The sequence below is a fragment of the Prionailurus viverrinus genome, chromosome A2, assembly GCF_022837055.1.
Source record: "Prionailurus viverrinus isolate Anna chromosome A2, UM_Priviv_1.0, whole genome shotgun sequence".
In the NCBI taxonomy this organism is placed as follows: Eukaryota; Metazoa; Chordata; class Mammalia; order Carnivora; family Felidae; genus Prionailurus; species Prionailurus viverrinus.
The window spans coordinates 69,455,143-69,477,121 of NC_062562.1; the positions used below are offsets into that span (position 1 = coordinate 69,455,143).

The window sequence follows — 21,979 nt, forward strand, 5'->3', positions numbered from 1 at the left end:
AGGAGTCGCGGCCTAATTCAAGCTCACAGCAAAAGGGAGGGAGAAGTGTGGGTGGATTTGGCAGTTCGGGGGAGATGATGAAGGGCTTTCACTGGGCACCATCCTGAGTGTTCTACATGGATTAACTTATTTAACCATCTGAGGAGCCCAGTTTACATATGGGGAAACTGAGGCACAGGCATGTGTAAGTCACTTGCCGAAGTCTTGAGCTAGTAAGTAGCAAAATCAGGATTGGGCCCCAGGCAGCCAGTCTCCCAAGTCCATACTGTTTTTTATTTTTCTCTTTTTTTTTTAAATATATTTATTTAAAGTGAAGTTAGTTAACATAAAGTTTCAGGAGTAGAACCCAGTGATTCATCACTTACATATAACACCCAGTACTCATCCTTAACAGGTGCCCTCCTTAACGCCCATCATCCATTTAGCCCATCCCCCACCGACCTCCCTTCCAGCAACCCTCAGTTTGTTCTCTATAGTTAAGAGTCTTTTATGGCCTGCCTCCTTCTCTGTTTTTATTTTTCCTTCCCTTCCCCTATGTTCATCTGTTTTGTTTCTTAAATTTCACACATGAGTGAAATCATATGATATTTGTCTGACTTATTTCGCTTAGCATAATACACTCTAGTTCCATCCACATTGTTGCAAATGGCAAGATTTCACTCCTTTTGATGTCCGAGTAAAACTCCATTGTATATATAAACCACATCTTCTTTATCCATTCATCAGATGTTGGATGTTTGGGCTCTTTCCATACTTTGGCTGTTGTTGATAGTGCTGCTATAAACATCGGGGTGCGTGTGCTCCTTCAAATCAGCATTTTTGTAGTCTTTGGATAAATACCTAGTAGTGCAACTGCTGAGTTGTAGACTAGTTCCATTTTTAATTTTTTGAGGAATTTCTGTTCTATTTTCCACAGTGGTTACACCAGTTTGCATTCCTACCAACAGTGCAAAGGGGTTCTTCTTTCTCTGCATCCTCGCCAACATCTGTTGTTGCCTGAGTTGTTAATTTTAGCCATTCTGACAGGTGTGAGGTGATATCTCATCGTGGTTTTCATTTTCCGTACTCTTGCACTTGCTGTCATGGCTCAGGGCAGAACCCACAGACCAGTGAGCCTGGCTGGTCTCCTGTCCCCTCACAGTAGGATGTTGGTGCCAAACGAGCCCTGTCTGGGATTGGAAATTCTGACACTTTCTACCTCTTCTGGGTAGGGGCTCAGTGGTAGGTGAAACATACTGTTGAGTTTACTCTGCCAAAACCATCTGCCAACCTCTCTACTTCCTACTTTGTGCCATTTCCGTACTCACGAAGTCAGGGGTCAATGGACTCCCCATAGCTGTTTATGAAATAGAACAGAAATGGATCCCAGCCTCTCACTCTGGACTCCTCCCAAGAGTTGTAGGATGCTGCAGCCCTCAGGGAAAAGAGTCTGTAAATGTCAAACTCAACCACCCCCAGTCCTTTCTTCTTCCGTAGGTGGTATGCCAGAAAAATCCTTAATATCCGTGTGAAGCATATCCCTGGGCTTCTCTTGTGTGCATACAGGTTCCAAGCTGGCTCTTCAAATTCCCGTATAACCTTCATATTTCAAAATTCATCCTAGCTGTCCTGTAGTAATTAACAAAAATAAATATGTTGATTTAAATTAAAGAGAGGATCTCTTCAGGAAATGAGCTCCCCAAAGAGGCCCTACTGAGCCCGTGCTGATACAGCTTCCTGTGGTTCTCTGTGTAGATGGGCTCTTATCACATCTCTTATCTTTGCTGACTGGTTAAAATATAACTTTGCTGGGCACTGAGATGGTCTTTGAAACTGCCTCTATAGTGTGGGACAGAGACTTGATGAATAGAGTTTTATCTAAGTTCAAATGAGCCTAATCTTGCCGCCCCCAAATCATCTCTGATTTAAACCTCTCTGGCTGATTAGCTGGTTCTCCAGAGGATGTAAACGGCTCTTTCCTCCGCATTCCCAAGGCTTCTCTAAAGACCGATGTTCTGAGAAAACGTCACAATTTATTAAAGTGGTTCTGGTCCTTTAAAGACCGGAGGGTCTTTTTGTTTGTTTATTTGGAGTTTCTTCGACATCTGAGGCAGCCTTTGGGCCAGCATGCGAGTATCAGTAGGAAATTAGGTCTGGGTCCCAATGGTGGTCTTAAGGACCCAGAGCACTTGGTCTGACCGGCCTCTAGACCCTCTGGGGCGGCTCTCAAGGTGGTCATGTGGGTGCCAGGACCCCAGCACCAGAGTGGCTTTCTTTGGAGGTGTATTTGGAATGCCTGGCACATCATCAGTGCTCACAACTGTCCACTGCTCTGATCATTCATTCATTCATTCATTTTTCAACAACTTTTGTGCAAATGTGTCCAGTGCACAGATTGTTAGGCATTCCAGTAGGCAGAATGAAAGGTTTGAGATGGTAGTTAGACGAAGCTGGAAATTCCCTCTAATGTCCCCCCTTGGGGGTCTTGTGAACTCAGAGCACAAATTTGAAATAAAGCGAGAGGGATAGGGCAAGATTGACGGGCTCCCGTGTGTCAGGACTTAATGTGTGATCATTACTATATGAATGTGCAACAGCTACGTGATCCCTACCACTGAGGAAATCTTCGGGAAAGGTCTGATGAGCACGCAAGCCATGCAGGGTGGAAGGAAAAAGAGAAAACAAGGAAACAAGGGCAAGAGAGAGGAGGAAGGAGGGAGAACAAGTGAGCTAATACAGCCTGGAATGCACATGTTGCGCTAACCAGGCGAGAGGCCAAGCTCAATTAACCCTTTTGGAATGGGTAAGAGTACACCATATTTAATAGAGGACTTACTCTTGTATAAGAGACAGGAGGACCAAGCAGGAACCAAAGGAGAAAAGGAAGCTGATGAATGGAGCCCCCTGTGAAGGGGTCGTGGGGAGAGGTGACCGGGTGTAGTAAGTCAGCCTTCTGTTTGGAAGTGTTTTCTCAGCTTCTGTTCCTTCCCTCTCACTCTCCACATGCCATTCCTAAATAATAATCCCTAATTTGGAAACGCTGTCCCAGGGAGAGCCTGCTGGTTTCCTCTTGAGTAGAAGTGAGCCCTATTAACCTTATTATGCAGCACCTGAGAAGTCTTAGAACGGGGGCACTTAAGTCAAACAGTATCTTAAACACTCAGGAACTTTCTAGATAGTACCACAGAGAAGGGAGACATGGGAATTAATCATTTTTTTCCCAAGGAAAGAAAAACATTGAAGCCCTCAAAAATAGCCCACAAAGACTAATTACTGGTAGCATCTTCCTAAGATCCTACTTTCCTATGAGGGTTAGTTTTGCTCTAGAAAGAAAAAAATTGGGGGCGCCTGGGTGGCTCAGTCAGTTAAGCGTCCGACTTCAGCTCAGGTCATGATCTCACAGTTCATGGGTTCGAGCCCCGCGTCGGGCTCTGTGCTGACAGCTCAGAGCCTGGAACCTGCTTCGGATTCTCTCTGTCTGTCCCTCCTTTGCTTACGCTCTGTCTCTCTCTCAAAAATAAATAAACATTAAAAAAAATAATAAAAAAATTTTAATGTCACTTCACTAATAATGTTTACCTAACATCCATGCAAAAGGAAGCAAAGAATTTGCCAGAAAATCTGGGAATCCATACCTACCTACAGGTACTCCCTTCCATTGCCCCGACATGGAAGTCCCGCCATAGCTACAAAAAAGCTAGAGAGTAACGCAGGGTCAGTGAAGCCCATTTGGTTCCATTTCATGCATTTCAATAAGCATTTCTGTGCCTGTCTTTACTGGGGACCTCATGAGTGTCGGCTGTAAAGGAGGTTGGAAACCTGGCCCATTCTCCTGGCTGGAGAGAGAGAGGCACATTTGTGAGTAAGTGGGAGAGAATGTGGGACAAACAACATAAGATGTCTGCAGAACTTAATGGCTTCTCCCACCTGCCAGACTGGCCCTGCACAGAGGTGAGAGCTGCCACGCTCATGTCAACAGGTTGGAGCTTGGGAGGGTCCCAGGGAGCTTGGCTGAGCCAGGCAGGCATGGAGCAAGGAGGAGTAGCGGCCGGAAGTGACCTCACTTGCCAGCAGGAAGTGCGCACGACAGACCCCAAGAAAGCTGTGGGCAAGGACAGGAGTTGAGGGGTAACACTTCTGGGAATTCAGGTGTCAGGCAATGTGCTGGGTGCTTCTCAAGTATTCTTTCTTTCTTTTGCTTTAGCAGTGACTCTGGTTACAACAGAATTAGGGCGGCAACCCAAAGAGGGGGTGGGAAGGGCCACCTTGTAAAAGCAGATGCAGTATCCACGTGATTGCAATGAAAATAAAATCAAACTGGAAAAAGAAACAATCTTCTCTATTGGTAGCGAATCCCGTCAGGTTGTCCAGGGAAGCAGGAGGGGAGTGTGGCTTCACATCACCCAGAAGCAGGGCTCTGCCCCAGCCTGGTGAGCACCCTTACCTTCCCTGCTTCGTAGGTCAACTAAGCACAGGGAAGGGGACACCAGGCAGGGGGCGCGGTTGCCCGAGTCCAGACAGTCATCCAGCCAAGTCTCAGCCCTACAGCAGACTTCTGGCTCTGTCACTATTTAGTAGGTAGTTACTGGGGCGCGTGGGTGGCTCAGTCGGTTGGGCGTCCGACTTCGGCTCAGTTTGTGGGTTCGAGCCCCATGCCGGGCTCCGTGCTGACAGCTCAGAGCACGGAGCCTGCTTTGGATTCTGTGTCTCCCTCACTCGCTGCCCCTCCCCTGCTTGCACTCTGTCTCTCTCTCTCTCTCTCAAAAATGAATTACCATTAAAAAAAAAATTTAGTAGGTGGTTACTAGTGTTGAAGGTGCAAGTAACTGTGTCCTGCAGGGGAAGCACACAGATGGGTGCAAACACAAAGTCCCTGACGCAGAAAGCTCAGAGCCTGTGTGAAGATGGCCTCAAATCCCTGTGCGCAGGCACCAGCTCTCCCGAGGGGAGCGCCTTGCCATCTTTGTATGAACCCAGGTCCGCGCTCTCCAGGGGAGTCGGCTAACCAGTGCGTTCCTTCACCGCACGGCCCCATGTTTCAGGGCATGAACTACCTGGAAGACCGGCGCTTGGTGCACCGTGACCTGGCAGCCAGGAATGTCCTGGTGAAGACGCCACAGCATGTCAAGATCACAGATTTTGGGCTGGCCAAACTGCTTGGCGCCGAGGAGAAAGAATACCACGCGGAAGGAGGCAAAGTAAGAAGCTGGCTGGTAGACCAGCAAGCATTTTCTTGCCAGCAAACTGACCCATGTAGGGGACCTTCTCAGAAGTTCTGGGTGAGGTCACAGCAGCTGCCCTGACACCTGGGTCGAGCCAGGGTCGTCTTCTGGCCACGCAGGCTGGAGGCGCTGCTTTGAGAGCAGGATTTGCTGGGAGAGTGGGTATAGATGGTTCTATCACGTCCAGAGGCCAAAGCCACAACTGTGAGCCAGCTCTGTCTTCAGGTGACCATTGGCCAGGGTTAGGTTTCAGCCTCCTCCTCCAGGATATAGCACCCTTCAAAGGAGCATCTGGGAAGTGTTACAGCCAATTTGGTGGCACACAGCTCTTGAGGACATCTTAGAAATATGGAAAACTCCCCATGCTGTTCTAGAACTCCGGAGGGTCTCCGTGACTCTTGTAGAGTTGGCTCCCTCCTCCCAGACAGGCTTGAGGGTCCTCCGTGGGACTCTCTCCCAGCACTGAGGGGTGCAGGTCCCCCAGGATTTCCGAAGTGGCTGTACCCCTCTTAAGCTTCATTCTGGCCTCTATGGCTCCAAGCAGCTTCAAACACCCCTAAACATGAGGTGGCTAAGACCACAGTGCACGACCAGGGCCCCCAGCCCCCAGCAGGTGCACCCAGTTCACCAGAAGAGCCCACAGACCAAAGGTCCTCAGCTGAGGCATTTATGAAACTGCATGTGGGGACCAACAGAATAGCCCTGTTTTCTACCAGGTATTAAACTTGCTCCTCCCGCTGGCGGGGGGAGCACTGCTCCTGGGGTACTGGGGTACAGTGGCCTGGCTCTCCCACATTTGTCACTTGTAATTTGTTCCAATGTGATCTAGTTTTTTTTCAACAGAGGTAAGCTAACAGTTTACCTTATTACTTTTTCTCTCATCCTTCCAAGGTGCCTATCAAGTGGATGGCTTTGGAATCAATTTTACACCGAATTTACACCCACCAAAGTGACGTCTGGAGCTATGGTGAGTCAAAATCTTGATGCTAATGAATGCGTACTGAGACTAAGCCGGCTTGTATCGTTTGTTGATTTACATTATATGCTCTGTCATCCAAATACTGTCTTTTGAGACAATGGCTGATAATAGTGTCCTCGTTGCTGTCTATTATACTAAGGACATGACAAAGGAAATTGAGTCTAACTACCACACTGCCTGTCACTGGAGATATCAGTGAACTAGTCAAGAGGGGGGAAAGGGAGGGAGAGAGAGCTTGGACTTAGGAAATGCCTGTACCTGTGACATCAAACCAAACTTGACCTCCTGCCATGGATTTCAAGTGAACCAAAGGCAGATGACAAATGAGGCTTCATGGGGAAGAGTTTCCAGGTAGAGAAATGAGGTCTTGTGACAGACTAACTCAGTGGCTGTTGTTTCCTGCTGTGAATGGTGGTCTGTGTGTATCAGAGAGAATGACTTGACAAGAGTGCACTGTGAGGATGTGTCTGTGGGGAAAAAAATAATAATAGTAGGCGAGGGAAATAGTTACTGCTTGTGGCTCTAGTGAGGACATCTCATCGGGACCTGACTCTCTGTTTCCCCCTCCAAATCTCCCCATGGCCCTGCACAGGCCTATGCCTCTCCTCTCAAACACTCCTTTCCCATTCTTGCCTCATTGCCTTTGTACAAAGGACATCCTGAGCCTACAAGGGCCTCACCATTTAAGAAAGTGTCACTAGCACATTTTCACTGACTGCTGTGCTAGGCACCCACACCTGTTCACAGTCAGCCCTCACAAGTCCAGCAATCTGCTGGAAGGCTGCCAAACAGCTCATCTAATATATTTATCCATGAATTATCCGTCTATTTCCACTATTAAAGCAATGGGGGTGAAGGGGAGGGGCCACCCCCTCCGTAGAAATGGGTACTTGGGGAGAGAAAAATTGAAACAAATTTCCAAGAGTAATTTAGTTATTATCACAAAACCAAATCATTCAGGATATCATCTGTTTAGTGGTTTTTTTTCATAGTACTATTGACTTCCTAATATTCTAAATGTGCTTTAATTTCATGGATCTTTGTCTTCTGCTGAAAATGCAAGCTTTACAAAGACAGAGATCTTTGTGGGTGAACAAGTGAATTTTTACACGTGCCTGTGAGCAGGGCTGCCTGCCATGAATGAACCAGATGAGGAAATAAAGCTCTTCTGATGCCTTGTTAGTTTAGTCATTTCCAAGATATGTCTACTCCCCAAGAGGGATAGGAGGAAACGCTTCTTTTCCTGATCCTGAATCCAGGCCAGAGGCATCTGCATTGTCACCTCCCTCCCTCAGTGACACCATAGCAAGAGTTGCCATGGGTCTTTTCTCTTCCTGTTCTACACACATTCATCTATTCTCCAGACAACAGGCAAAAACTATCTTTAAACTAAAGCGGGCTTTTACTTCTCTGAGTATCATCCTTCTTTGGTTTTCCACGTATGTTCCAAATAAGACCGGAGCCCCTAACCACGGTGGGTGAGATCACAATTACGACAGGTCTGGCTTGTCCAGGATCACGTGGCCGAGTTTCTGTCCTTGCCACTGGCGTGAGCCAACTCACAGTCCATGAATTGATCCACATTTGTTGAATCGATGAACACTCTCTACAGTTCTGTGACTTAATACCTTTGAATGATTACAACCAGTATCAGAGACTCAGCATCACTATGGCAGTCATGTGGTTTTCATTTCGGCAGAAGATGTGCTGTCAGCCATTAGGATCGATCTGCTGTCCCTGGCAGTACGCTGGAATTGTTAAACCGTAAGCCTGAAGTTTTAGTTTAGAAAACATATCCTGTTACCCCACTCTCTAGTCCCCACTCAAGACAAAATATTTTAATAAATTAGGAATGTATGTGTTATGCTTAGGAGTTGAAAAGAGAATTTGTGCCATGTTTCAGGCCCACTCAAACCTTGACTTCCCAGAGGAATTGTGCACATTTAAATTTTAATGTTTCTTTATTTTTGAGAGAGAGAGTAAGGCAGAGGGACAGAGCACGAGTGAGGGAGGAGCAGAGAGAGAGGGAGACACAGAATCCGAAGCAGGCTCCAGGCTCCGAGCTGTCAGCACAGAGCCCGACGCGGGGCTCGAACTCACAAACCATGAGATCATGACCTGAGCCGAAGTCAGACACTTGGCCGACTGAGCCACCCAGGCACCCCTCGATGTGCATATTTAAACACAATGTCTAAACCTAGTTATAGGAGAATTCATTGACTTCATGGATCTGGAGATGAGATATTTTTTCATCCAGTCCATATTGACACTGGTGAGGAAGGACAGGAGAATCTACTTTCTTACCCCTGAACCATTACTTTACTCCATTTTTCACTCCTGCATGTTGCATATTCAGGTCATTCAGTTTGGTGATGGCCTCTGGATGATCCAAGCAGACCTGTGGTAATAGGTATCTAGAGGCCAGCTCTAAAGAAAGTCTGTCATCAGACCAATTGGATTATCAGGAAACTGCCAGGATCATGTGTCTGTCCCTCTCCATGCAGTCGGGGACCTGGGCTCAGTCCCACCGGCCTCCTCTCTTAGTCTCCCCAGTGCTCCTTCGCTGTCCAGGTTTCTAGAGCAGAGAATTCCGTCAAGGGAGGAGGCACAGAGATGGAAGGATCGCCAGAACTCAGGGAGGGCCTGGAAAAACACCAATTCTAAAACTGCTTTGCTTTTTTTTTTTTTTTTAATCATGATGCTTGATGGGTTTTTGAAATAAAAGGTATGGTGTTTTTAGGTTTGTTAAAAAGATTGTGGGGTTCTCTGGTTTCCAGTTTTTATTATCATTTTAAAACGTGCAGTGTATATAACCCTGTCTGTAGGTCTCCATCTTCCGCAGATCCAAGTCGTTTAAGGGAGATGTCTGAGTGTGTGACTCCTGCTTCCTTGCATAATAACATGTATGTCATTACGGTGCTTGTGTTGTCATTGTTGCTGTTACTGAAGTTTACCATTTATTGGCCACTTACTATTCGCCTGGCCTTGTCTGAACATTTCCGTTGTGTTATCTCATTTGATCTGCACAACTGTCTTCTAAGACAGATGCTGTTATTATCCCACTTTACCCAAAGGTAAAATGAGTCTTCCAGCACTCAAGCAAATGGCCCAAAGCCACAGGAACATGGGTTTTTAAATGTTAGAAACATTTAAATGATGACTAAAGACAAGGCAGTGTGATTATTATTGACTTGTAAAGCAACTCTTCATCCTCTCAGGAGTCACCGTTTGGGAGTTGATGACCTTTGGGTCTAAACCTTACGACGGAATCCCCGCAAGTGAGATCTCGACCATCCTGGAGAAAGGAGAGCGCCTCCCGCAGCCACCCATATGCACCATCGATGTCTACATGATCATGGTCAAGTGTGAGTGACTGCTGTGGCCATCCACTCTTGCCTAGCTGGACCTTGGCACTCAGAGCCCCTTGTGACTGGAAAGGCATCACTGCCCTTAGCCAAAAAAATTGAGGCCTCTGATTCCCTGAGGAAATATTGTCACATCTTTACAGCAGGCACTCAAGTCCAGGAACATCTGTAAACAGCCTCTTCCAACATTCTTCAGGAAGCACTTGCTTGACCCCTTTGAGCACTGTGACCTGGCATGTGCCCATGTTTGGAAGCAAATAAATAAAATCAAATTCCTCCAGAAGCCATTACACCGAAATATTCTAGTCTCTGAGTTGCTCAATGAAAAAGGCACTCTGCATTTTGAGGCCCGTTACCAGAGAGACAGAATGTTTTTAAATGCCTGACAATGAGTAAGCACATGAGGCTAACAGAGTCAACATTTGTGTCTTGACTTCAGCCTTTCAAATAATAGATCAACGTGAGGTCTTGTGCAGTGTAGCCAGTACACATTTTAATCTAAATAAGAGTGTGTAACTTGATTGATGCTGTTATTCCACGCGTTCAGCAGGCTCTGAAGGTAACGTTATACTGATGAAACAAGGGAGCACAGGGGGTATGATAGGGCCAAGTTGATGTAAATATTACTGCCTTTCTGAACTTCAGACCACAGAGGTAAGCTACTCTCACTTCCTCGCTTTGGGCCGGGGAAGCTGGGGCCCAGAGAGGTTACATGATTCCTCTAAGGTCACATAAGCAGTCTGTCCAAAAATAGCTTGACATCCTGCTGATAGAAAGTAAATGTGAACCCTCAAGAGACGCGAGGATTTCCAGCTGAGAACCGTTCCTCCAGCTTGTTTGATCCAGACTTAGATCGTTGTGTAATCAAATGTGCCAGCGAGGTTAACATGTGTCTTAAGGAAGACTCGGGAACACCCCCCTCGCTTGCGTGCTTGGTTACTGAATATGTAAGACAATGAAAGCACCAGGATGGGAAGTTCCCAAACCCTGAGGCTGTTAAAGAAAGTCCCTAACTTTCTCTAAATTGAATCTAGTGTCCAGCTTGCAAGACTGCCAAGTGAATATAGACGAGCGTGGACGTCCAGGGAGGACTTTGCCGGAGAGCCTGCACGCCGGGGGCTGCCTACAGTCAGAGCAGTTCACAAATAGTGTGGCCCCCGATGCTGGGTCACTTGCGGTGAAAATGCCGGCACTCCGGCTCTAGGAAGAGTAGGCATAGAAAATTAGAGGATGCTCCTGTCATTCTGATTCAAGCGTACTGTGTCATCACGGTCTGTAAACTGTGACCAACGCTCGTCTGCCAAGACAGAAACGTCTATCACAGAGATTAGGTTTCCGCATCACTTATTTGCCTACAAAGAGGTCACCATAAATGCCCCCGTGAAGCAGTGCCATCTCTACCATTTCTTTCAGGGCCTGACTGTACTGTTTTCCTCATTCCTTCCCCAGGCTGGATGATAGATGCAGACAGTCGCCCGAAATTCCGTGAGTTGATCATTGAATTCTCCAAAATGGCCCGAGACCCCCAGCGCTACCTTGTCATCCAGGTACCGGATCACAGTCTGAACTTCCACTGGGAGAGGTCCCTCTGATGGTGTCAACTGTCACTGTGTTGCATCGTGGGCCAGCTCGGCCTCCCTGTCTCCCAGGTCCCGTCCTTAAATCCTCAATGCATTTGCAGCAAGCCTTGAACTAAGAGGAGGGCATGTATGGTGCCTCCAAGTTCATTTGCCATTCCCTTCTAAAATCTAGTGCCCAGACACACCCCCTCCCGTATGTCACCTTTACATTTCAGTTAGCCAGACCCTTCGCGCCGTCTGATGGAGAAGCGGGGCTTGGTGTCAACCAATCTGGCTTCAGATCTCTGGCTCTCCACTTCCCACTTTAGGTTAAAACCAAACTCACGGGGCTGTTTTAATTGAGTCAGTGAAATAATGAATGCAAGATACATCGCATAGCACCCAAAGGTGCTGCTTAGCATTCCGGTGTGTGTTGGGGGGTGGGGGAGAGGGGGTCTCCACGCACCTCCAAGCAAGCAGTTCTCTGACACCAGCTGGGTGTCTCTCCCCAAATCTCCATGTGTGCACCAGCCTTGAAGCTCTCTGACCCTGGTCCCTGTGGGTTTATATGGAGTCTTCATTAAATAGGCATTATTGATTAAATTACTGACCATGGGGACTGATGCAACCTCCAGCCCCTCCCCCATTCCAAGACATCAGGGGTGAGACGGATAGTTCCAGTCCTTGGGTGTGGTCCTAAAGCCACTCATTAATGTAGCAAAAGACACCTTTGCAGCTCTCATCACTTCGGAAATTCCTGGGGTCTAAGAGTTCTGTGTCCTGAGTAGGGATAAATTTCTTATTACAAATGACCACAGCACCTAACAGCATAGTAACACTCAATAAATGCTGCTGCTTCGCCCCTGTCTTCTTCCTCTTATGCTGTTTCTATTTTATTCAGGGTCTTTTATTTTATTTTATGTTTATTTATTTATTTTTGAGAGAGAGAGAGAGACAGAGAGAGCGTGAGCATGCTTAAGCAGGCAGAGAGAGAGAGAGAGAGAGAGAGAGAGAGAGAGAGAATCTCAAGCTGGCTCTGTGCCGACAGAGCAGAGCCCAATGCAAGGCTCGATCTCATGAACCGTGAAATCATGACCTGAGCCAAAATCAAGAGTCAGACGCTTCACCAACTGGGACACCCACCCAGGCGCCCCTCATCCAGGGCCTTTAAAACATCAAAGAACTTTTAGTGTCTTAATGTCAGTAGGGGAGGGAAGGAAGTGGCTAGACTTCAGAGAACCAGGGTGATTTTGTTATAACTAAATTGGCGAACAAATAGGCCTCCCTGTTTGTGACCACAGATCCCTCCTCTAGGCAGGAAGTGGGCTAGCATCTCTCTGGGTTTCACTAACTGTCTCACAATCTCTGCACCAGGGAGATGAGAGAATGCATCTGCCAAGCCCTACAGACTCCAATTTTTACCGCGCCCTGATGGACGAAGAAGACATGGAAGACGTTGTAGATGCCGATGAGTACCTCATCCCCCAGCAAGGCTTCTTCCACAGCCCCTCCACATCCCGGACCCCCCTCCTGAGTTCTCTGGTAGGAGATGTCATTTACTCTCAAGCTGTATCCACTGGTTTGAATGACATGTTGAGAGAAAGTGAGAGAAAATGAGACCCATCTAGTGGAACGTACATAGAGTCAAAGAAGTAAATTTCAACCCAATGGTCAAGCCAATGTCAGAATGAACCAGTTAAGTGTATGAATTCTCTTATTGCATTGCCTCTACTGGATCATAACCTTTTTAGGTCTACTAAGGATTAGAATTAAATCAGAATGAAGCCTAGTTTTCTAAAGCTAATGGGTCAAGACGAAATTAAGCACCTTTAGTTATATCCCCTCCATGAGACCCACCAGTCAGTGGAAATGGGAGAGAAGATGCAAGTGTACGATCAGCAAATTTTTGTTTACCTTTTGTTTGTTTGTTTGTTTACCTCTTTCAGAGTGCCACCAGCAACAATTCCACCGTGACTTGCATCGATAGAAATGGGGTATGTGTGAACACCTAATAAACCAGGATTAAACAACAGCTCTGGATCATGGCTCTCTTGGACATAGAAAATGGCTGTCTTAACCCAACTAATCTTGATTTTCCTTCCTGTATCTCCTTCCTTTCTTCCCTGGTTGGTTTCCTTGACCCCTACTCTGAGGCCAGTAATAGCTATCACTTATCACAGTGCTGTTCAGTATGTGGTTTGTGGACTTGGGGTAGCAGCATTACCTGGCAGTTTGTGAGAAATGAAAACTGTCGAGCCACCGGCCCAGACCTACTTATGTAGGAATGCTGGAGGCAGAGCCGAGCCATCTGTGTTTGAGCTGGCCTTCCAAGGGGTGCTCATGCTTGATCACATGAAGCCTTGATCCAGACCCATACTTACCAAGAGAGAAGCCGCCAGCCACACATATCTGCTTCGATTTCAATCGGCAACCACTGAAGAGCACAGATTATGGAACATTTCTGTTGTTGCTGAATCCCTGCTTCACAGCACTGACCAGGTCCCTGCCACTTGCTCTGTGGTCTGTGAGCCAGCAGCACTGACATCATCCGGGGGGTGGGGGGAGGCTTGCTGGAAATGCAGAATCTCAGGCCCTCTCTAGGGCCTGCTGAATCAGAATCTGCATTTTACAAAATCTCAGGTGATTTTTATACACATCGAAGTCTGAGCAGCACCGACTAATAACCTTGCCTTCTTCCCTCCCCTCAGAGCTGCCCCCTCAAGGAAGACAGCTTCTTGCAGCGGTACAGCTCAGACCCCACTGGCACCTTGACTGAGGACAACATGGATGACACTTTCCTCCCGGCACCTGGTGAGTGGCTAATGCTGAACATGGTCATAGGCTTCCCCAGGCAGCAGGGCCAGCCTCCATCCCCTGGTGCCCAGAGGACATGCTTCCTTCAGGCTAATCCGGAGGTGGGGACTCTGGAAAATTCACAGACACAGTGTAGACAGTGAGAGGCAGAGAAATACAAACCGACCGAGCACACGTGAGGGTCTTTGTATTGAGCTCAAGTCACGTCCAGGTTGGAGGTGTGCTTTTAGAATCAATCAGAAGACGTTCTAGAATTTGAAGCAGGCATTAAAGGCGTGTGTGTGCGTGTGTATGATTGTGTGTGTGCCAGTGAATGTGTGAACACGTGTGACAGATTCGATCCTGGCTCCATTCTTGGCCCATGAAACATGTATTTTCCTAATCTGAGCTTTATCCCCAGACGTACCATACCTGTGTGCACACATGCACCTCAAGGCGGGCCATCTTTTTCCAAACTTTAAATTGGCAAGAGACAGATGTGCCAATTGCTTTGAGAAATACAGAAAGGAACGTAATTTACTTTGCAGCAACAGCCAGAGAATCATCCTCTCAGCTGTCCCTACACTTGGTTGCCTCAGGGAAGAGTATTGATAGGGTTCAGATGGTACACAGGAATCCTGCTTGGGACGATGCTTTGCTGAGTACTTCACCTGCGATTTCTTTTCCATTTCAGAATACATAAACCAGGCTGTTCCCAAAAGGCCTGCGGGTTCCGTCCAGAACCCCGTCTATCACAATCAGCCTCTAAATCCAGCTCCTGGCAGAGACCCTCACTACCAAAATCCCCACAGCAATGCAGTGGACAACCCTGAGTATCTCAACACCCACCCCACTTGCGTCAACAGTGTGCTCGACGGCCCCACCCTCTGGGCCCAGAAAGGCAACCACCAGATTAGCCTGGACAACCCTGACTACCAGCAGGACTTCTTTCCCAAGGAAGCCAAGTCAAATGGCATCTTTAAGGGTCCTGCAGCTGAAAATGCAGACTACCTAAGGGTAGCACCGCCCAGCAGTGAATTTATTGGAGCATGACCACGGAGGATAGTGTTGGCCGTCACAATCTCCAATGTTTCAGTCCCTGGGTCAGGCCACGGCAGCTACTCAGTGCTGATAGTCAATGCCCACGTTAACTCTTGGACCCGTGGACTGGTTCAGCCATATTTGCTCCGATGGGACCCATCTTTCGTGCAGGAAGTTCCCCCTACTTGGACGCACTTTGGGGAAGTTTCTGGGACATTCCTTTGTCTTCAAACTGTGAGGCCTCCACAAAAAAGGCATCCAGCAAGAATATTGTCTGTTTGGGCAGAAGTTCACCTTGCCATGAGGTATATCTGATGAAACAAACTGTGTAAGGAGTTTTATTGCTTGGGGACCCTTGGGGTTTTTAATTGTCATTGTTGATTTTGTTTATAATGGGCTTTTCCAATGAGGAAGAAGCTTGCTTGTAGCACTTGCTGCACTGAGTTGATCCAGGCCCACTGTGACCAAGAAGCAAGGGTCAGCGTCTTCCAGCTAACATTTGATTCCACTGACTCTGCTTCATGATTCTTCCATTGCAAGACAAAACTAGAAGTGCTCTATGTCCTGAGCGGGACTTATTGGTACTGTATCAAATCATACCAGGTACGAGAGGATAAAGCCACTTTGAACCCTTCCTGACTGAAGAAGAAACGGAGGGGGGGAGAACTCTTCTTCAGACTTCTTTTTATGCAGGTTTCCTCATGGTACTTACTCTCCGTTGGTTGTCCAGTGTTTTCTAGTTATAAGTATTAGACTTACTTGTTTATTTTCCATTCCGTTGAAACTCAGTATGCTTTCCCTGTCAGTAGGAGGAGACGGTACATCAAACCATAACCAGCATCGGCTTGTATTTAGACCAATAGCCTTTAATCAAGATGGAACAGTAATGCAAAAGTTCACGCAAGAACATGGCTCTCAAATTTGAGTCTCGAAGGAAATACATCAAGTCCCTTAGGGGTCAAGGAGTGGCCATATATCGGGACACTGCTGAGGTACAGCCACTCCTAAAACACTTTCAGCCTCCCACCACCAAATTAGGCTACTTATGGGAGATAATTTTCTTTTTATGTCACTTTAGAAGATTTTTACTCAAAGGGTACTTTTTTCCTTTCTGATGAGCTGCCCCAAAGCGCCCGCCTCGCTCTTCGGGAATGAAGGGATCCAGGCTCTGAGGCCCCTGTGCGGGAACGCACAGCCCTCGCCGCTGGGGGGCGCATTTGACAGGTGGAAATAAAGACAACATTATATATAGGGGAAGAAAGTGGTAAATATGAAATCAGAGTTTGAAATTGATGACAATGCCTTAACGACATCTATGGGTATTTTAGAAAAAAAAAATTCCCTCTTAAAACAATTTCCCAGTTATTGGAAGATCCAGATAATTTAGGACGTTAAGTGTTTTTCCAACCTGTGTGTCCCTGTAACCCAATCGGTTCACGGCCGTGCTTTGTATACAGTGTTTTAAACACTCTTAGTCAACATCCAGCTTATCAAGGGAAGAATGTTGCAGACAGTATTTCCGGCCTACGGATGTGTTCAGCCACACACACACGCACACACACACAATTGTCCTTTTGCTATTAAATTGACTGTCAGGTCAGGGCCGCACAGCTTTGTTACCAAAATATTGATCTTGTCCCAATGGTATTCAATACTCTTAAGCAACTATCCCAGCCCAGCATAAGCACTAACGATAGAAAAATAAATAAAACATAATCCCGATTCCAAGAAATTCACAATTTGGCCGAGGGAATTGACTCATAAAGGCCAACCTTAAAGCAACATGATGGGATGGTAGGCAAGACAGGTCTGCCGAGCACGGACAGCACAGAACAGGGAATAGTGGATGGGCCCTGCCTGGGGGGACCTGGAAGCCTCTTCGGGGAGGGAGTGGTGGAGTTGGGTCAAAACAGGACCAGGGTCTTAGCCACAAGGGAAATGGGACGTGTGTTCCAAGCAGAGGAAAACTTGACCAAGAAAGCATCTGCCAGAGGAACCACTAATGAAAGTGGGAGAAAAGCCTGCCTTAGGTGGTCTTTACAAACTGTCCCTTTAAGCCTGGGAACTAGCCTGTAACATTTCCCAAGTGCCCTACATGTGGGTCCTTATGGGGATTTGAAGATGAGCAAAAAGATTAAACATCGTTCTAAGAATCTAACACTTTATGCCATTGTCAGTAAAGCACTTCTGTTATTTATTCACCTCAGAACATAAATATTTTGATAAGTTTCTCCAGCCCCAGGAAACAGAATGATGCACATTTTTGTCACCACTTATTCTTCAAGAAGCAAGGGACTAGTGAGGGAGAGCAACTGAATGTGAGTTCAACTGTAGCAGTTAAATCCCAGTATTTTTGTAATTTGCCATATTTTACTATAACATAATAAAACAGCAAAAACTATTCAAGCTTTTTCTTTTTTGTATTTCAGCTTTCCTGCATAAAATCTGGTTGCTAAATTCTCTTAATTGTAGGACTGTGTTTCCCAAAATGTCCTCACAATGGCTGTCCAGGGAGGTGCAGAGGGGGCTTGTAGATGCTTCAGAACCTGAGAATGCAGAGCCCGAGTCAACAGCCCCAGCCGTCACTGTGGGCAGATGAGGAGAGGGCTCCCCGCAGCACCAGTATTTCCATTTCATGGCCCTGATTGGCCAGGGTTCAAAGCTTCTACTCTGTCTCTTCAGTTCCTCCTTGTTGACACTGGGTTCAAAGACCCTGCAGAGAGCCTGTTCCTTCCTCAGTCAGTTCCTGGAAACGTTCCCCTTGACCCCACCTTAGATTTGGTCTTTGGAAACAGTTCAGGGAAAAGTAGTTGGAAGTGAACGCTTACAATGGGCCAGCGTCCTCACACGTCTCGAATAAACTTTAAGGAGTCCCTGCCGTCATACTCTATGAAACACACTTTTGTCACCTCGCAAAGTAAAAAAGATGAATCTTCCAAATTCTAGATTTGCTGAGTGCCAGTTGTCACTGGTTTTATGACCAGGAGCATTGTGGAGGCACCATATGGCATTCGAATTGATAACAAGGCTTAGGTATTTGTTGAAAGTGCTTAATCTGAAGGATTCTTAGTTTGGCTCAGGTGCAGCCTGGACCCATGGGCTTTTCAGAGCTTCCCCAGCTTATTCTGATGAGCACCAAAGTTTGGGGAAACACTGGTATAAAGGAAAGGCCTATGGGGAGGCCCGTCCCTCAGCTGGAGGCATCCCGCTGGCCTGTTGCACACTCTCCAGGCCTCAGGTTACTCAAGCAGGGGTCAAGTTGCTGAGTTATGGTGACCCACAGATCTCACCCTTGCTGCCAAACAGAATCACCTGGTGAGCTTAAAAAGCAGGGGCAGGGTCCCTGCAGACCAATGAAGGGGACTCTCAGGGCTCCCCACGTGATCCTAATGGGCAAGCAGAGTTAAACCCTCACCTCTAAGGTGACCTGTAAGGTCGTCTATACCATGCCCCCAAGTCAGGGCCGAATAGAAAAGCCTGAGTCAGGTAAAGGAAGGTGGTGGAGTCCTTAATATTCCTGAGACTTGCCCACTCGTGACCGTTCCAAAACCTCTAATTCTTCGTCACCGGCAGCTTACCCTGAAAGTGGCAAATACCCAAACCTGAGCCTCCGGAAAGCCCCGGAACAGTTTGCGTTTTCTAAGAAGTTAGAAAAATCGTCTCTCTCACAGTGAGGCGCTCACCGCGTGACAGCTGGTGGAATTGCCCTCAACGGCTACTTTGCATTTCTCTTTTGATAAGTGAACGTTTTTATTACAACGTAACAATCTGTTTATATTTCCTTGCCCACGGGCTGTAAAACCTTACTGAAAAGAAATCCCTGCCTCTATTACCAGCCACACCTGCCGTTTCAGGGGCATACATTTTTGTACTATGAAAGACACACTCACATAGGGTTTGTAAATGTTAATCTATTTTTGTAACTTTTTTTTTGAGGAATAGTAGCCTCTCTTGTAGCACTGAACTTTGTAAGGTATGTTTTTAGAAAAACTCATTTTTCTACTAAAAGTTAGACTGAAATAGAATCAAAAGTCGAAACTGAAATCTTTGAAGGGATTTAATTAAAGCAATGGAACGCTCCTCTTTCTCGTAAAAAGGCACAGCCTCGTCGCAGAGCTAAGCTAGGTCATTGTCCTGATAAAGAGGAATCATGCCTTTTATATTTATAAAATGAGAAAAGGTAAAAAGCACATATGGTTTAGTCTTCCGCTAAAGCAGGCTCTCTCCATGTTAGAGAAAAAGAATGACTTTGTTATTGCTAACACGGATCCAACTGCATGCTATGCTGTACTCAACTGCCAGCATGATCCTGTCGATGTAAAAAAAAAAAAAAAAGCAATAATATAGCACTTTGTTGGTTTGTATACACTAATCTGACTTTGATACAAATTATTTTTATTTTTATATTTATAGCTGATGTGCATTTACCAATAGACTAAACAGATCTGCAGAACCCTAATAATGTTCAGCATGTTTTGGTTACTCAGTACACTGATGAAGTCCATGTTTCCCAAGCCTTCTCATGACCTCACCTTCCCATTCCCGAAAAAGTGTTCTCAGCCCCTGGCTGCACAGTGAAATCCCTTGGGGAGCTTTTGAAACTAGTGAGGTCCAGCTGCACCCCAGACCAATTCAATACAAATCTTTATGGGTGAAATCCAGGCATCCGTGCCTTTGAAAGCTCCTAATGGTCATTCTGATGGACAGCCAAGGTTGAGAGCCACCAACCTAGGTGCCTGGACAACTTAACGCTTCAAGGACCTCAGTGCCAGTTGCTGCGGGGGAGGATAGGTTCTGTGACAAGCTGCCCAAGCACTAGAAGGGAGAGGTTTAACCAGCTGATGAAAAGGGAAGGAAATGTGGAACAGACAGGTTTTTCCATTCCCCCTATTAAAGGTGGACTGGTGGTATAATAAAGGTAGAGAGCATTCTCACTGCTGGTCCAACCAACATGGCACCCATCATAAGCAGGTAACTTTTGTTTGCCCTGCTAAAATAAAACATTGACATATATGTTACATTATAAAGGGGAGACATTAAGAAGATTGTGTAAGTAGCTAGATGGCTTTTACAAAAACAATAGTCCAAGAAAAGGATTCTTCAAGAAACATTTTTATATATTTTCCATAAATTGCATCTAGGGAAAAAAAACCTAAAGCAATTAGGATTTTCTCTTCCACGGTTAAAACTTTACAGCCACGTTACGCCCTCCGAGGTCACAGGTCTGTCCTGTCTAAATTGCCCACAAAAGTTCTTACTATGCATCCCCACCCTATCACCTAGCAGACGAAACTTCAAGGAAAAGCATACTTTTTTTTTCCTTAGGTGCATTTAATTGTTATTTTTAAACCCTTTGACCTGATTTGGTTACAAAATAATCTTATACTGTAACACCATCTCTTGGAAATGAAGAGATCCTATAGATCTGATGCCTGATAACCAGGGTGACCATGTCCAGTTAACAACAGACAGCAATACCTTCATTTCTAAAACAAGCAAGCAATAGCTTTATAGCTTCTATATATGGTACGTCTTAACAATGTAAAATTTTGCTGTGATGAAAGCAATATGTGTACAAATGAAAAGCAAGATTCTCTTTTATATGGTTTACACTGTTGATCAGAACATGTTGATTGTATATTGCGTATTAAAAAATTAGATGTATATTATTCATTGGTCTTTTCTTATATAAGTACCTTATAAATAATAATATTGTATCCTTCGTTAGCGCTGCAGTGTTGACAGTAGTTATTAATCATATCTGACCTACTGAAGATGTTCTTTCCCGATAACTTTTTTAAATTAATTAATAAACTTTATTTTTAGAGCAGTCTTAACTTCAAACACTGAACTGAGCGGAAACTACAGAGGGTTCCCATATCCTCCCTGCCCCCCACTCCTGCCTCCACTGTATCGCGTCCACACCCAAGTGGCCTGGGAACTTTTTAATGTTTGGAGGTTTCCTGTGTGAGACTGAGACTCCTCAATGCCGTGCTGCGTGGCAGCAGCGTGTGGTCTGACCGGGGTCTGCCGCATCTTCGCACCTGTTCCTAGGACCTCCCCTCCCCTGATTTCCTTCATGGTGGAGAAACACAGAGCCAAGGGGAAATGCCTTTTTTTTTTTTAATTTTAATTTTATTTTTTTATGAGGATGATTTGTTGTCAAATTGGCTTCTGTACAACACCCAGTGCTCATCCCAACAAGTGCCCTCCTCAATGCCCATCACCCATTTTCCCAAGAGGGAATTCCTCGGTGGACGGGATTTTCCTATGGCAGGCACCAAAGCAAACAGAAGTTTTGTTGCGATTCTGCTAAATCACAAATGCTAGAAGCCTGAAGAATGAACAAGGCACACCCTTGTGTGAGGGTCCCGCCCCCCACTCTGGGCTGCACGGCTTACACCTTACCACCCACCTCCCTTACATCTGAGGGCTTTCCCAGTCCATGAGGACTCCATGTGGCGGAAACACATATCCTATGCTTCCTGTGAGCCAGGAAAGTAACCACCAGCATGGAGGGAAATTGTTCTGCCAAAGTCAAGGTAAAAGTTCTGTAAGAACCTGGTTCTCCAGCTAAGTACTTGAACACGTAAGGGAATAAGCAGTTTTCTCATCTGTAGTAACCACAGAGTGCGAGTCAAAGGCAAAGGGTGTAAACCCATCTCAACAGCTGAGGAAAAGCCAACTTGGCGATGAAGCAGGTGCCAGCACTGGGGAGGAAACTAGAAACGGGACCAGCAGCTGACCAGCTGGGAGGTGGGAGGGCACAGGGCAGGAAGAGGTGGGCGTGCGGTTTTAAGTTGGCTTTAGATTGTGGAACTAGCACCTGGAATCCCCTGGCCCTGGCCTGGAATCGTCCACAGGGCTTCAGATTTCTTTGACTTTCAGTGCTCTGACCCCAGAGAATAAAGCCCCAACTCCCTCTGCCACTGCTTTCTCCTGGACCAGCTGGTCGCCACACAATGCTCTACCTTGTTCCTGTTACTCAGGAGGACAGAGAGCAGGAAGTGGGGCTCGGCTGGCTCACGACCACCACTGATC

The 21,979-nt window shown here is 46.4% G+C and overlaps 1 protein-coding gene across 3 annotated transcripts in view; it reads left to right on the forward strand.

Annotated features, from left to right (window-relative positions):
• EGFR (epidermal growth factor receptor) overlaps positions 1-20,768 on the forward strand; it is a 211,213-nt gene extending 190,445 nt beyond the window's left edge. For all 3 annotated transcript variants that reach the window (XM_047850321.1, XM_047850320.1, XM_047850322.1), the window contains 8 exons: positions 5,022-5,177; positions 6,093-6,168; positions 9,399-9,545; positions 10,995-11,092; positions 12,479-12,646; positions 13,051-13,098; positions 13,813-13,915; positions 14,592-20,768. In XM_047850321.1, the coding sequence (XP_047706277.1) occupies positions 5,022-5,177; positions 6,093-6,168; positions 9,399-9,545; positions 10,995-11,092; positions 12,479-12,646; positions 13,051-13,098; positions 13,813-13,915; positions 14,592-14,950 (1,155 nt within the window). In that variant the 3' untranslated portion in view covers positions 14,951-20,768. The remainder of the gene's footprint in view (positions 1-5,021; positions 5,178-6,092; positions 6,169-9,398; positions 9,546-10,994; positions 11,093-12,478; positions 12,647-13,050; positions 13,099-13,812; positions 13,916-14,591) is intronic.
• The last annotated feature ends 1,211 nt before the right edge of the window (positions 20,769-21,979 follow it).